The 14237-nt window shown below is 38.0% G+C and overlaps 1 protein-coding gene across 1 annotated transcript in view; it reads right to left on the bottom strand.

The window, feature by feature from the left end:
* The window catches only part of LOC137260475 (U4/U6 small nuclear ribonucleoprotein Prp3-like), a 30682-nt gene extending 17647 nt beyond the window's left edge, over window positions 1–13035 (bottom strand). Inside the window, exons 1-7 of the mRNA XM_067798141.1 lie at window positions 12945–13035; window positions 11765–11911; window positions 9480–9595; window positions 4025–4141; window positions 3092–3181; window positions 2087–2196; window positions 376–396 (exon numbers count right to left, since the gene is read on the bottom strand). Coding sequence (XP_067654242.1) covers window positions 376–396; window positions 2087–2196; window positions 3092–3181; window positions 4025–4141; window positions 9480–9595; window positions 11765–11909 — 599 coding nt within the window. The 5' untranslated portion in view covers window positions 11910–11911; window positions 12945–13035. The remainder of the gene's footprint in view (window positions 1–375; window positions 397–2086; window positions 2197–3091; window positions 3182–4024; window positions 4142–9479; window positions 9596–11764; window positions 11912–12944) is intronic.
* Window positions 13036–14237: the final 1202 nt, after the last annotated feature.

Below are 14237 nucleotides of genomic sequence, written 5' to 3'. Positions count from 1 at the left end.
TGCTTTTCGCAATAACCAGAAATGTATTGACTTAAAACACGAAACAAAAAACATTTATGACATGCATTCTTTGTTAACACAATTAGTTTCACCATAACTAAAAGTTTTGTCAATGGTCCTCAATACACAGACTGATGGAATTACCTCCCCTAGTCTTCTAAGAAAATCAAAGATGGCTGTGGAGAAGCTGGTGACATTTCAAATGATTCTATGAAATAACTGTCAAAAAATAAAAACAACACTTCCCATAAGGAAGGCTAGAATATGTGATCTTCGACTAACAAAGTCATAACTTTCCATAACGGCATTCATTTTCTTGGACAAACAGTCAATTTTACGGGATACCATTAAAATGAAATCATTCCTTCTGCTTACCCTGTGAGCGCAATCTGTTTACTGAAAAAGAAAGAAAATCACTCTAATTCAACACAGTTACTCACAAATTTCCATAACATGTCAGGATTCAGTTTTGAAACATGGACAACAAACTGCTGCTTGATTTCCGTTAAGAACATAGCAGACACACCATTCTGCCCAACAGAGACAGACTCACACCCAGCCTCTTTGCTACAGAGTGAAACCTGTCTAAACTGGCACACCACGAAACTGGACCAAAATAAAAAGTTGGCATAGACAGGGTGCCAGATTAGACAGTGACGATCATTTTCCAACATGACTGCCATTTCCACTTGCCAATCTATTGAAATCTCACATGCCTTTGATCTTTTGTAACTGGGCAACAAATTAACACAATGTTGACGCACAAACAAGAATAAAAAATTTGGCAAAAAAAGTCTGACATTTTGGCTTGATGCCTCTCACTGGTCTTCTCAAGTCCGAGGTCATTCACTTGAAAACAATTACTGTAATCCCCAGTGTTTATAATGAATAACCCTGTACTATTATATTGGATTATAGTCTGTTGGCTCAAAAGCAGACCGATGAATTGCAGTCTAGCTCAAAAACTAATAAACGTAACATACTCAATGAAACGCTGATCATAATCAGAACATCATACCAACTCTGTGAGGTTTTTGCAGAATATTTTTCCTTAAAATAAAAAGTTGTTTAACAAACAATCATTAAAATATTGACACAGTTCACTATTTGTTACGAGGGAGAAGTGCAGAGAAAGGAACAGCCAGGTGTGTGAGAAAGCATGGAGACAGTACAACACAGGGTAATGACTAAATAACTTTCTCTGCACTTGTGCACATGGTTCTCGAACACCTGGCTGTGCCTTTCTCTGCGCTCCTCCCTCGTAATACACAGTGAACAGTGTCAATATTTTAATGATAGCTAGTTAAGCAACTTTTTTGATTAGTGGGACAAATATTCTGCAAAAACCTCAGAGAGTTGGTATGATGTTTTGATTATGATCAGCGTTTCAATGAGTATGTTATGCTTATTAGTTTTCCAGAGACACTGCAATTCATCGTTCCGCTTTTGAGCCAAACATACTGTAAGGGACCTAGACTGGACTGGTCATACGCATACTGGCTTTGAAGCCTTTGCTTCACCACACAATCACTACTTCCTGATTCTCTAGTATGCCAGGAGGATAAATAGGTCATTGGATTATGTGTCTTTGACTGGACTCCTCATACCCATGATGGTTCAGACAGTGTTAATTACAGTTAAAATTGCTTGTTGGGACAGAAAAGTGATGCTGGAATATGAAAGAGACAGGTGCGGGAATAGAAAATATCTTAACAATCATAACATCATACGATGGCAGCAACAAAATTTCATGCCAGTTTTGACAGTGTGCCATATTAAACAGGTGTCAGTGTTGGCAGGTTTCTCTGTATTTCTTTGCTGCCAAGAGAAAGGCAGGGATAAAAAAAGCACCTTGTTTCAAGTTGTCAATATGTGTAGTGCTGCTCACAGGCCAGATTTAGGCTGGGGAGTCAAGTCTAAATCTGTGAGTCAAATATGCACAGATAGGGACAGACACTTTCTAACACAGCTTCTATCTTCACACAAGGGCTACTATCCTACTGACAGAACAGTAAGTCTGGTCTGAATCTATGAGTCATTTACAGTTGAGTAAACAGTGAGCTCCTAACTATACAGTGGTACTCACAGGCCGGGGACGGTCTGACTGAGGCCTGTGAGTCGAGCTTGTATCTGTGCTTGTAGTTCCGCAGCCCGCCTCGCCTTGTCCATGGCATCATTCATGAGACCAGCTGTACCCTACAGAGAGATGAACAGGTATTGTTACTGGATATTTATATAGCGCACATATCCATACAACTATTGCTTGCACAAGGTGCTGGTATTTGTTTCCCTCGCTCATTGGATGTCCGTCTCAGCATCACATCATATTATCAATCTCAACTCACTGGGGTGTATACAATTCTTGCTGCCACTAGGTGCACCAAGTTTATTGTGACTCTCTCATCCTAGCGAGGTACCCAATTCACAGCTGGGTGGACAGGGACACATAGTCACAGTACTTTGGCCAAGTTTACTGCACGTTGCTGTACCTGCAACTAGGTGTATGCATGTATTCATGTGGCCACCATCTGGTCATATACCAACAGATTCGTGGGTTCTTTTAAGTGCACAGGGTTGTGTACTGCACACTAGGGGTTGTGGCAACACGGAAAGAGTCTGCACATAAAGTTGACTCCAAGGTTTTTTCACCTGGTCACAGGTGGGCTTGATCCCTACACCTCAACCTTGCTGCATTACTAGCATGGCACTTTAGCGCGTCCCCATGAACAGTTCGTTCACTACATTCATCTCATAATGACATTAGTTGAACTAGCATACTTATCTCGTGTGCTATGATTCCTATCAGTGTTTATCACTTCCCTTATTTGGACACTATGGTTTATGCAACATCATTCATGATCAACACGAAGGCCTTTTTAACAGAATATTTACTTGAGCTGAATTTCTGAAAACAAGTCAGGCTCATGGTCTTCGACAGAACACTTACCAGAGCTGAGTTGGAAGGTGGCGTCTGGCCTTAATTAATGGAACACTTACCAGAGCAGGGTTGGCTGGAGTCATGTGGCCTTCAACAGAACACCTACCAAAACAGGAAGGGGGCAAGTACCCTTCCACAGAACAAAACACTTACCAGAGCAGGGTTGGCTTGGGGCATTGTTGCCTGGATCTGTGCCTTTCTCTCTTGAATCATCTTCTGGGCATTCATCATCATGTCTTTGATCTGTTTACAACAGTATGAGAAATCTGTATTCTGCATGTGTGATAGCATCAGCTTTTTAGGTAAGCTTCCAGAAGACATGTTGCAATAGTATCTCAGTGGGTGGAATTTAGCTATTAGTCTCCATCATGGTGCATACAAGTGAGTGAGTGAGTTTAGTTTAAAACCACACTCAGCAATATTCCTGCTATATGGCTACAGTCTGTAAATAATCAAGTCTGGACCAGAAAATCCAGTGATCAACTGCATGAGCATCAATCCGCACAAGTTGGAACTGATGACATGTGCTAACCAAGTCAGCAAGCCTGACCACTGTTAGTCTCCTCTTATGATAAGACTAGTCGCCTTTTAGAGCAAGCATGGGTTGCTGAAGACCTATTCTACCCCGGATCTTCACAAGTCAATTAATAAAAGAATCATCATGAAGATGGTAGCGGTGATAGTGGTGCTTCTGCAGATGTAGTCAAAATTTTACATCAGATGTTGATGTCATGAACTTGTCATGTTTGTTACTGTATCACTTTACAGATATCAGACACCTATACTTGATGCTAGATACCTGTGTATGTATGCATCCGCCAGACACCTGTGTATGCATGACACCAGATACATGTGTATACATGATTTCAGACACCTGTCTATGCAAGGCATGAATTCACACCATTGTCTGTATGTGATTCCAGACATCTACATGATGCTAGACACCTGTCTGAGTTCGTCACCAGACACTTAGGTATACATGATGCCACAGACCTGCCTGTGCTTGTCACCAGACACCTACATATGCATGTCAGACACCTGTGTAATCATGATGTCAGACACCTATACATGCATGCATGTACCCACTTTATCAGCTGTCAGCTGACCAGGACTTGGCTGGCCAGGGCCAGGAATCACACTTGCTGTGTCGTCAGCGAACCGTCTCTTCTTCACTCGCTCTGTACCCTCCTCCTTCTCATCATCCTGTAACCATGGCAACATATAAGATCAGTGCTTGAGATAGTGCTTTCATCACTATCTAATATGGCTTGTACATACACAACACTACTTAAGGCAAAGCCATGGTTCGCTTTTACACTACTGTTAACAGTGTCAAGCAAAGTTATCTTAATTGCTGATACTTTGTAAACACAGCAACAGGTAAGGGATGTTGGGTATGCTCCCCATCATCAACCATCATATGCTGTAGTAACAGATGTATGACTGTCACAAGTATACGCCGCAGTAACGGATGTACGACTGTCACAAGTATGCGTCGCAGTAACGGATGTACGACTGTCACAAGTATGCGCTGCAGTAACGGATGTACAACTGTCACAAGTATGCGCTGCAGTAACGGATGTATGACTATCACAAGTATGCGCCGCAGTAACAGATGTAAGACTGTCACAAGTATGCGCCGCAGTAACGGATGTACGACTGTCACAAGTATATGATGAACTACAGGAGTTACGACTGTCACAGGTATACGATGAAGTACTGGAGTCCAAACTGAGACAAGTATATGATGAAGTACTAGAGTTAAAACGGAGACAAGTATATGATGAAGTACTGGAGTTAAAACGGAGACAAGTATATGATGAAGTACTGGAGTTAAAACTGAGACAAGTATATGATGAAGTACTGGAGTTACGACTGTCACAGGTATACGATGAAGTACTGGAGTCCAAACTGAGACAAGTATATGATGAAGTACTAGAGTTAAAACGGAGACAAGTATATGATGAAGTACTGGAGTTAAAACTGAGACAAGTATATGATGAAGTACTGGAGTTAAAACGGAGACAAGTATATGATGAAGTACTGGAGTTAAAACTGAGACAAGTATATGATGAAGTACTAGAGTTAAAACTGAGACAAGTATATGATGAAGTACTAGAGTTAAAACTGAGACAAGTATATGATGAAGTACTGGAGTTAAAACTGAGACAAGTATATGATGAAGTACTAGAGTTAAAACTGAGACAAGTATATGATGAAGTACTAGAGTTAAAACTGAGACAAGTATATGATGAAGTACTAGAGTTAAAACGGAGACAAGTATATGATGAAGTACTGGAGTTAAAACTGAGACAAGTATATGATGAAGTACTAGAGTTAAAACTGAGACAAGTATATGATGAAGTACTAGAGTTAAAACTGAGACAAGTATATGATGAAGTACTAGAGTTAAAACTGAGACAAGTATATGATGAAGTACTGGAGTTAAAACGGAGACAAGTATATGATGAAGTACTGGAGTTAAAACGGAGACAAGTATATGATGAAGTACTGGAGTTAAAACTGAGACTAGTATATGATGAAGTACTGGAGTTAAAACGGAGACAAGTATATGATGAAGTACTGGAGTGAAAACTGAGACAAGTATATGATGAAGTATTGGAGTCAAAACGGAGACAAGTATATGATGAAGTACTGGAGTTAAAACTGAGACAAGTATATGATGAAGTACTGGAGTTAAAACTGAGACAAGTATATGATGAAGTACTAGAGTCCAAACTGAGACAAGTATATGATGAAGTGCTGGAGTCAAAACTGAGACAAGTATATGATGAAGTACTGGAGTTAAAACTGAGACAAGTATATGATGAAGTACTGGAGTCAAAACGGAGACAAGTATATGATGAAGTACTAGAGTTAAAACTGAGACAAGTATATGATGAAGTACTAGAGTCCAAACTGAGACAAGTATATGATGAAGTGCTGGAGTCAAAACTGAGACAAGTATATGATGAAGTTCTAGAGTTAAAACTGAGACAAGTATATGATGAAGTACTGGAGTTAAAACTGAGACAAGTATATGATGAAGTGCTGGAGTCAAAACTGAGACAAGTATATGATGAAGTGCTAGAGTTAAAACTGAGACAAGTATATGATGAAGTACTGGAGTTAAAACTGAGACAAGTATATGATGAAGTGCTGGAGTCAAAACTGAGACAAGTATATGATGAAGTGCTGGAGTCAAAATTGAGACAAGTATATGATGAAGTACTAGAGTTAAAACTGAGACAAGTATATGATGAAGTACTGGAGTCAAAACGGAGACAAGTATATGACGAAGTACTGGAGTCAAAACGGAGACAAGTATATGACGAAGTACTGGAGTTAAAACTGAGACAAGTATATGATGAAGTACTGGAGTTAAAACTGAGACAAGTATATGATGAAGTGCTGGAGTCAAAACTGAGACAAGTATATGATGAAGTACTGGAGTTAAAACTGAGACAAGTATATGATGAAGTACTGGAGTTAAAACTGAGACAAGTATATGATGAAGTACTGGAGTTAAAACTGAGACAAGTATATGATGAAGTACTGGAGTTAAAACTGAGACAAGTATATGATGAAGTACTGGAGTTAAAACTGAGACAAGTATATGATGAAGTACTGGAGTTAAAACTGAGACTAGTATATGATGAAGTACTGGAGTCAAAACGGAGACAAGTATATGATGAAGTACTGGAGTCAAAACGGAGACAAGTATATGATGAAGTACTGGAGTTAAAACTGAGACTAGTATATGATGAAGTACTGGAGTTAAAACTGAGACAAGTATATGATGAACTACAGGAGTTACGACTGTCACAGGTATACGATGAAGTACTGGAGTCCAAACTGAGACAAGTATATGATGAAGTACTGGAGTTAAAACTGAGACTAGTATATGATGAAGTACTGGAGTTAAAACGGAGACAAGTATATGATGAAGTACTGGAGTCAAAACGGAGACAAGTATATGATGAAGTACTGGAGTTACGACTGTCACAGGTATACGATGAAGTACTGGAGTCCAAACTGAGACAAGTATATGATGAAGTACTGGAGTTAAAACTGAGACTAGTATATGATGAAGTACTGGAGTTAAAACGGAGACAAGTATATGATGAAGTACTGGAGTCAAAACGGAGACAAGTATATGATGAAGTACTGGAGTCAAAACGGAGACAAGTATATGATGAAGTACTGGAGTTAAAACGGAGACAAGTATATGATGAAGTACTGGAGTCAAAACGGAGACAAGTATATGATGAAGTACTGGAGTTAAAACGGAGACAAGTATATGATGAAGTACTGGAGTCAAAACGGAGACAAGTATATGATGAAGTACTGGAGTCCAAACTGAGACAAGTATATGATGAAGTACTGGAGTCAAAACTGAGACAAGTATATGATGAAGTACTAGAGTTAAAACTGAGACAAGTATATGATGAAGTACTGGAGTTAAAACGGAGACAAGTATATGATGAAGTACTGGAGTCAAAACTGAGACAAGTATATGATGAAGTACTGGAGTTAAAACTGAGACAAGTATATGATGAAGTACTGGAGTTAAAACGGAGACAAGTATATGATGAAGTACTGGAGTCAAAACGGAGACAAGTATATGATGAAGTACTGGAGTTAAAACTGAGACAAGTATATGATGAAGTACTGGAGTTAAAACTGAGACAAGTATATGATGAAGTACTGGAGTTAAAACGGAGACAAGTATATGATGAAGTACTGGAGTTAAAACTGAGACAAGTATATGATGAAGTACTGGAGTTAAAACGGAGACAAGTATATGATGAAGTACTGGAGTCAAAACGGAGACAAGTATATGATGAAGTACTGGAGTTAAAACTGAGACAAGTATATGATGAAGTACTGGAGTTAAAACTGAGACAAGTATATGATGAAGTACTGGAGTTAAAACGGAGACAAGTATATGATGAAGTACTGGAGTTAAAACGGAGACAAGTATATGATGAAGTACTGGAGTCAAAACGGAGACAAGTATATGATGAAGTACTGGAGTCAAAACTGAGACAAGTATATGATGAAGTACTGGAGTTAAAACTGAGACAAGTATATGATGAAGTACTGGAGTTAAAACGGAGACAAGTATATGATGAAGTACTGGAGTTAAAACGGAGACAAGTATATGATGAAGTACTGGAGTTAAAACTGAGACAAGTATATGATGAAGTACTGGAGTTAAAACGGAGACAAGTATATGATGAAGTACTGGAGTCAAAACGGAGACAAGTATATGATGAAGTACTGGAGTTAAAACGGAGACAAGTATATGATGAAGTACTGGAGTTAAAACTGAGACAAGTATATGATGAAGTACTGGAGTTAAAACGGAGACAAGTATATGATGAAGTACTGGAGTTAAAACGGAGACAAGTATATGATGAAGTACTGGAGTCAAAACGGAGACAAGTATATGATGAAGTACTGGAGTTAAAACGGAGACAAGTATATGATGAAGTACTGCAGTAACGACTGGCATAGTGCTTAGTGAAACTCAACCCTGGCTTAGTAGTACAACCCTAGCTAATAAGACAGCTCACATACTATCTTTTGATCTCAAGTAACACATCTCCAATCTTCAAGACAGAAACATCATCACCTTGATCAGTGTTCATCCTTGACTTGGTAGTAAAGACTAAATGAAGAGATACCAACCCAAAGTGTTGCAAATTGTAGTTTCAAGGATCAAAATTAGTACTTAGATCATAAAATTTGTAGTCAACTAAATAAGCTAATATGACAGTAATAAAGAGTGAATCTTTAACTTCATTTCACATACCGGTTCCGTATAATCAAATGGAAGGAATGGTCACATGGTTACATTGGTCATTTCCCACTGATACAGAACAAGTGAGTCAAATGACAAAGGTACTGAAATAAGTGATAGGCAATTTTGCTAAAATTATGTTTGTTACTTGCAGTGATTCTATTTCAAACATGTCATTAAATTTGATGAACGGAAGGTATAAGTAAAAACTGAATTTAATTACTGAATACATAAGTTTTGCCTGTACATCGGAATTGACACAAAATTTTGTAAAATTTCTAGTATAATCATACTGGCGTAGCTTGAGGCTAAAATGTGTAGTGGCTACGATAAAACTGTTGAGGTTGGTATCTCTGTATACAGCAGAGAACACCAAACAGTCATGTAATGTGGAAATTAAATACAGATTATTTTGCCATATCCGCTTACCAATCCACAGACATTTTATAGCTTTCTTAAGCCTATAAAAAACCACAGAGTTACAACCAGTTTTGATGTTAAGGATGCTTTATGAATCAGGTCCCTGGTTCTCTTCACAAGACCATGTGCAATGAAATGTGGTAACAAAATAGGGAAAAATTCAATGTCTCAAATATGTCATTTATAAAATTTGCAATTGATGTATTTTGGGTTTTTGTTAAATAGGTTATCAAGGACAATTCATAACCTGATCACTGATAACATTCTAACTGATGGTTCAGAGAGAGTTGGACAATGTTAGCTTCCCATCCTGACCTTTCTCTTCTTGGTGCGCCCATGTTTGTTGCTGGACCTGTACTCCTCCCATACACTGAACACTTTGTCCACAAACTTGCTGGCTTGACCTGTGTCCAGCATGGCTGTCAGCTTGTCTGGAAACAAAATGTACTGCATGTATCAACAACAACAAAAAACTAAATATTGTCAGTAACTTTTCTTCAGCATTTGTCTATTTCAGCCTGATGACAATGATCACATGATGCTGATGCATGCCATACTGATGATGATGATGATGATGATGATGATGATGATGATGATGGTGGTGATCATCATCATCATCATCATCATCATCATCATCATCATCATCATCATCAGTTGTCATCATCTTGACATTTGTCATCAGTAAGGCAAGCAACTAGCATGCTTTACATGTAAAATTAGACATGACATGTAAGCAGAAGGCAGTGTTTTAAACTTTTCTAAATTTGCCACAAGACCACTGTGATTATGAGTAATCAGCCTCCTCGATATCTCCTGGGTTTACGTTCTTCCCATAAGTCTACACTACACCCTGGATGCATCTCTTGTTATCTCTACAAGTCGACTGGATCAGCAAAGCAGGTGAGTGGGGTACACCTAAGTGTCCGGCCTGTCTGGATGTATTATACTGTGAAGCATTTCATGTTGTTGGGTCATCTCAAAATTTTAATATTTTTTTTCACAATGACACGAGGGCCTGAGCTTCATGGGTCTCATCTCATACAAGCATGGGTTATGCAAGAATGATTAGTCGGCATAAAAGGGGGTGTGATCAAAGCAAGCCCTCATATTGGTCAATGCTTGCTATTGTCTTCCATTTACGTCAAGATCGTTTAGTTGAGAGTCAACATCGGGTTTCAATAAACTTGCAGAAATAACAATAAAGAACTGGTAGGTGTCATGGGCGTTGATCGATAGGCGAATCACCCACGATTTTGTTTAGATGAAGTTTTAATCGATTGCATATGATGGTAGCATAGCAATCGGCAAAGCAGATGGGTGGGGTACACTGAAGTGTCTGGCCTTGTCTAGATATATAGTACTGTGAAGCCTTTCAAGTCAGGGGTCATCTCAAAATTTTGATATCATCAAAAAAAAACCCCTTAATCCTCACAATGAAATGAGGCCCTGTGCTTCACGAGCCTCACCTCTTACCAGTCCCTCCTGGAATCCGCAGATGCAGAAAAAATTGCAGAAAAAATTGCCACTTTTCTGCTGTGGAATTTCCTTATTTATAAATTGAGTGAAAACTGAATGACAGCCGAAATGAAAAGTAGAGTTAATGTCAAAAGTAGGAGTGGTTACACATAAAACGAACTGACATATTTACTGTGACAAAATTTTCAAAATAATCATCATTAAAGATACTTTATTTATAAAGCAAGTTTTAGGCATCTTTCAAATAATATTATATCAATATGACACTGCAAACAAAATCAATCACTATGAAAATTGAAAAATTATTTCAGATTTAGTTTAAATATAAAATTGTTATTTGCATGAAGACGGAAGTTGTTTGTCTACATCAAAGTTACAAATCAGTGTTCCCATTAACCAGTAAATTCCGGTATATGACCGGAAACATTTGATAAGGACTGGTAAATACAATATCTGACAGTCCAAGGATCGACAGTTTCAATCTAAGAGCTTACATTAAATATCCATCCCAAATCTTCTTTGAATAAAATGCATCAGAGTTTTAAAATAAAGTATTATTCAACTGACCTTGTTTGTTGTAAAAACGAAACTGGGTTTCCCACTATACTATTTTTAGATCAGAGTAGCCTGTGTATTCTAACGATCACAGAGGAATAGAAAAGGTAGATACAAATGAATATGTTTTTATTCTTTGTGATAGTTATGGGACCGACAAAACTTTAGGAGGGACTGGTATATTTCATTGCTTCTGGTCCAAGAGACAGATAAATTAGAATGCTTCCGGGAACACTGCAAATTCTCAAACAAAGAAAAAGGTGTGGGTGCTTTGCCATCAAACTTACTCAAGATGTGATGTGTACTGTCGACTTAACTTTATATCTGTGTTTGCGAATTAAACTATGAAGGTCTGTATAATGTTTTTGTTGTTTTGCCTTAATGTTTTAACCACAGATTATTAAAAAACTGGGTGCAGAATTTGCTTAAGTTTGCCGCTGAATTCTTCAAAGTTTGCTGCAGAATCCAGGAGGGACTGTCTTACAAGCATGGGTTAGTGAAGGTTGATATTGAAACCAGGTGGAATAAAGACAACATGCTGTGAAGATCAATGCCTGATGTTCACTCACCTACAGTTTTCTTCCTGTCATAGCCTCGGTCGATGCAATCCAAGGCAGCAGACACCAAAGTTGGTTCACTGAAACCCAGGAACTTGTGCACGGTCTTATCCAAGACAGACTTCAGATCATCATACTCTCTTCTTGATAGAGACATCTCTGAAACAAAACATGTGACATCAGTGAGTAATTCTGGTCAGTGTGATAGCAATTTAGATGCTTATTTTATGTGTGAATTGTATGTTCTTCTCCATCATGTATGAAATGGTAAACCATTGAGAGTGTCAACATACAAAGTAGGAATCTAGGAATGAAGTCAGTGTATGATGAGAAATAATTTCTGCATACAGATAGGAAACATGAGGTTGTGTAAGAAATTACAGCACTTACACTGTTGATACATCATCTTTTCATTACATAACTTGTTATTATTCACAAAAACAACCGTTGCAACAAAACAAGACTTATGTACATTTCAACGCAAAACATGACAGCAGAAGAAAATTGAAGGCAAAAGTCAGCATTAATCCTGCATTGGTTATTAGTTTCCTTTATGTAGGAGAAGGCTGCCCTGAACAAGGCATAATTTCAAGCAGGAAATTCTTTGCAAAAAAATGTTACAATACAGATGAAACAATATCTGCATCTCAGAAACAGAACAGAATAATAGTGTTGGGTTAAGGAGTGCATTATGTGCAGGTCTGACTATCAAGAATGTATCTGTGGTTATTCTACTTATTCTACTGATGTATGGCATGCAAATTCTGTGTGCTCAGTAAGACGAAAAAACATTTGTCACTTTTCCTTCTACAGAAATGCTGCATAAAATGTCAGCTACATTAAGTGGACCCATTAACTAGCTTTCAAAGATGTAGCACTTTCGTGCAGAGGTAAATGTTACGTGCCTGAAACTCCGGTATGCAACTTCGGTGCGTCCTTTTCGGAACTCGTAGAACCTGTCGACTACCTACATTTGATAATACGTTGAAAACCGAACACGCTTGCAGCATGGATTTTCACTTCAATGTTTGATGTTAGTCGAACACTGGCGAATCAAATACGTATATTTTCCTTTACGATTTGGGGGTTTTGAATTGACACTGAGCCAAAGGAGTTGGAAATTGCTTCGACAACCTGACACATATTTATTACATTCAAATAAAGTCATCAATACAACCAAAATATAGAATACCTCTTTTGAAAACACAGTTCTTGAACACGCAAAATCCGGTAAGACCACGAACAAAATCGAATCGTCTATATACACGACGTCGTGTATATTGTGGTACAATATACACGACTGGATAATTTCCTTCCCCGCTTTGCAAGACGCGCTGTGATTGGTAGATCGCTTGTACACCGGTTACAAGCCCTTGTGCCGTCGGAGGACAAGCGCTACATTGAACTGGGCCCTGTCTCGTATTCTATTATTGCAATATTATATTTTTGGTTCTCGAATGTCTTTTTAAATAAATTATCAGTTATATATTATTCCCAATCAAGATATTCCGTCATATTGTCCAATAGTAGGGGCTACGGAACTGATCTCCACAATGTAATCAGGCAGAGAGAGAGAGAGAGAGAGGGAGAGAGAGAGAGAGAGAGAGAGAGAGAGAGACGCATATTACACGAATACATTTCTCAGTTGGAAAGGAGAACATGCCTCCACCTTAACAGTACTCACTATTAAATTTTGAAAGTGCTACTGTTTATACTTGTACTTTAATGCACTTTCACCAAACCGTAAGCAGACATTACCACCAATATTCATTCAAATCCATGATATGTTTACCTTTGAAAATCTCCTCACAAGATGAAGGGGTCAACTCCTGTATCAGACTTACATATACATCCAGTGCTGAAAGTGTCAAGAATGTACACGATCAGTTACAATGATAACGGCCATAAGTAGTACATGCTAGAGATACAAATATTTTGTTTGTAAATTCTGTGGAAACGCTGTGCTTAATATGTCACGAATGGTCATGATGAACATAGTACCATATTTATTATTTACTATTTATTACTTACTTTCTTCTTATATCTCTGCTGAACTTGTAATAAATATACTGAATAAACATAACCGTTTGTCTAATTGATTCCTCTGGACTGATCCATTGGTATCAGCTTGGGCATTAGTTATGCACTGAACCAGACATGTTGATGCTTTAAGGCTATATAAAAGAGTGAAATATTATTTGTGAGCGTAACAATTTTTATTGTCATTTTAAAAATAATAAGTTTGACTTTGCCTCGTCCCGTTCATACATTTGTCCACTATAAGAATCAGTGTCTGTAAGAACGAGTTGTACTGAATCTACAACTCATTAACATGTGCTAAACTTTCCAAGCGGTATTTCTGAGAGAGAAAAAATAAAAACGTTTCCCTCTCTCGTCACCTTTTTTTCTATCAAAAATTAAAAAACAAGGTCCAACCGCCCTCGTCACGTTTGAAAAACATGTGCCCGAGAAACGTTTAATTATT

The sequence above is a fragment of the Haliotis asinina genome, chromosome 13, assembly GCF_037392515.1.
Source record: "Haliotis asinina isolate JCU_RB_2024 chromosome 13, JCU_Hal_asi_v2, whole genome shotgun sequence".
In the NCBI taxonomy this organism is placed as follows: domain Eukaryota; kingdom Metazoa; phylum Mollusca; class Gastropoda; order Lepetellida; family Haliotidae; genus Haliotis; species Haliotis asinina.
Note: the sequence above shows the minus strand (reverse complement) of the source record. Positions and strands in the feature narration are given on the sequence as shown.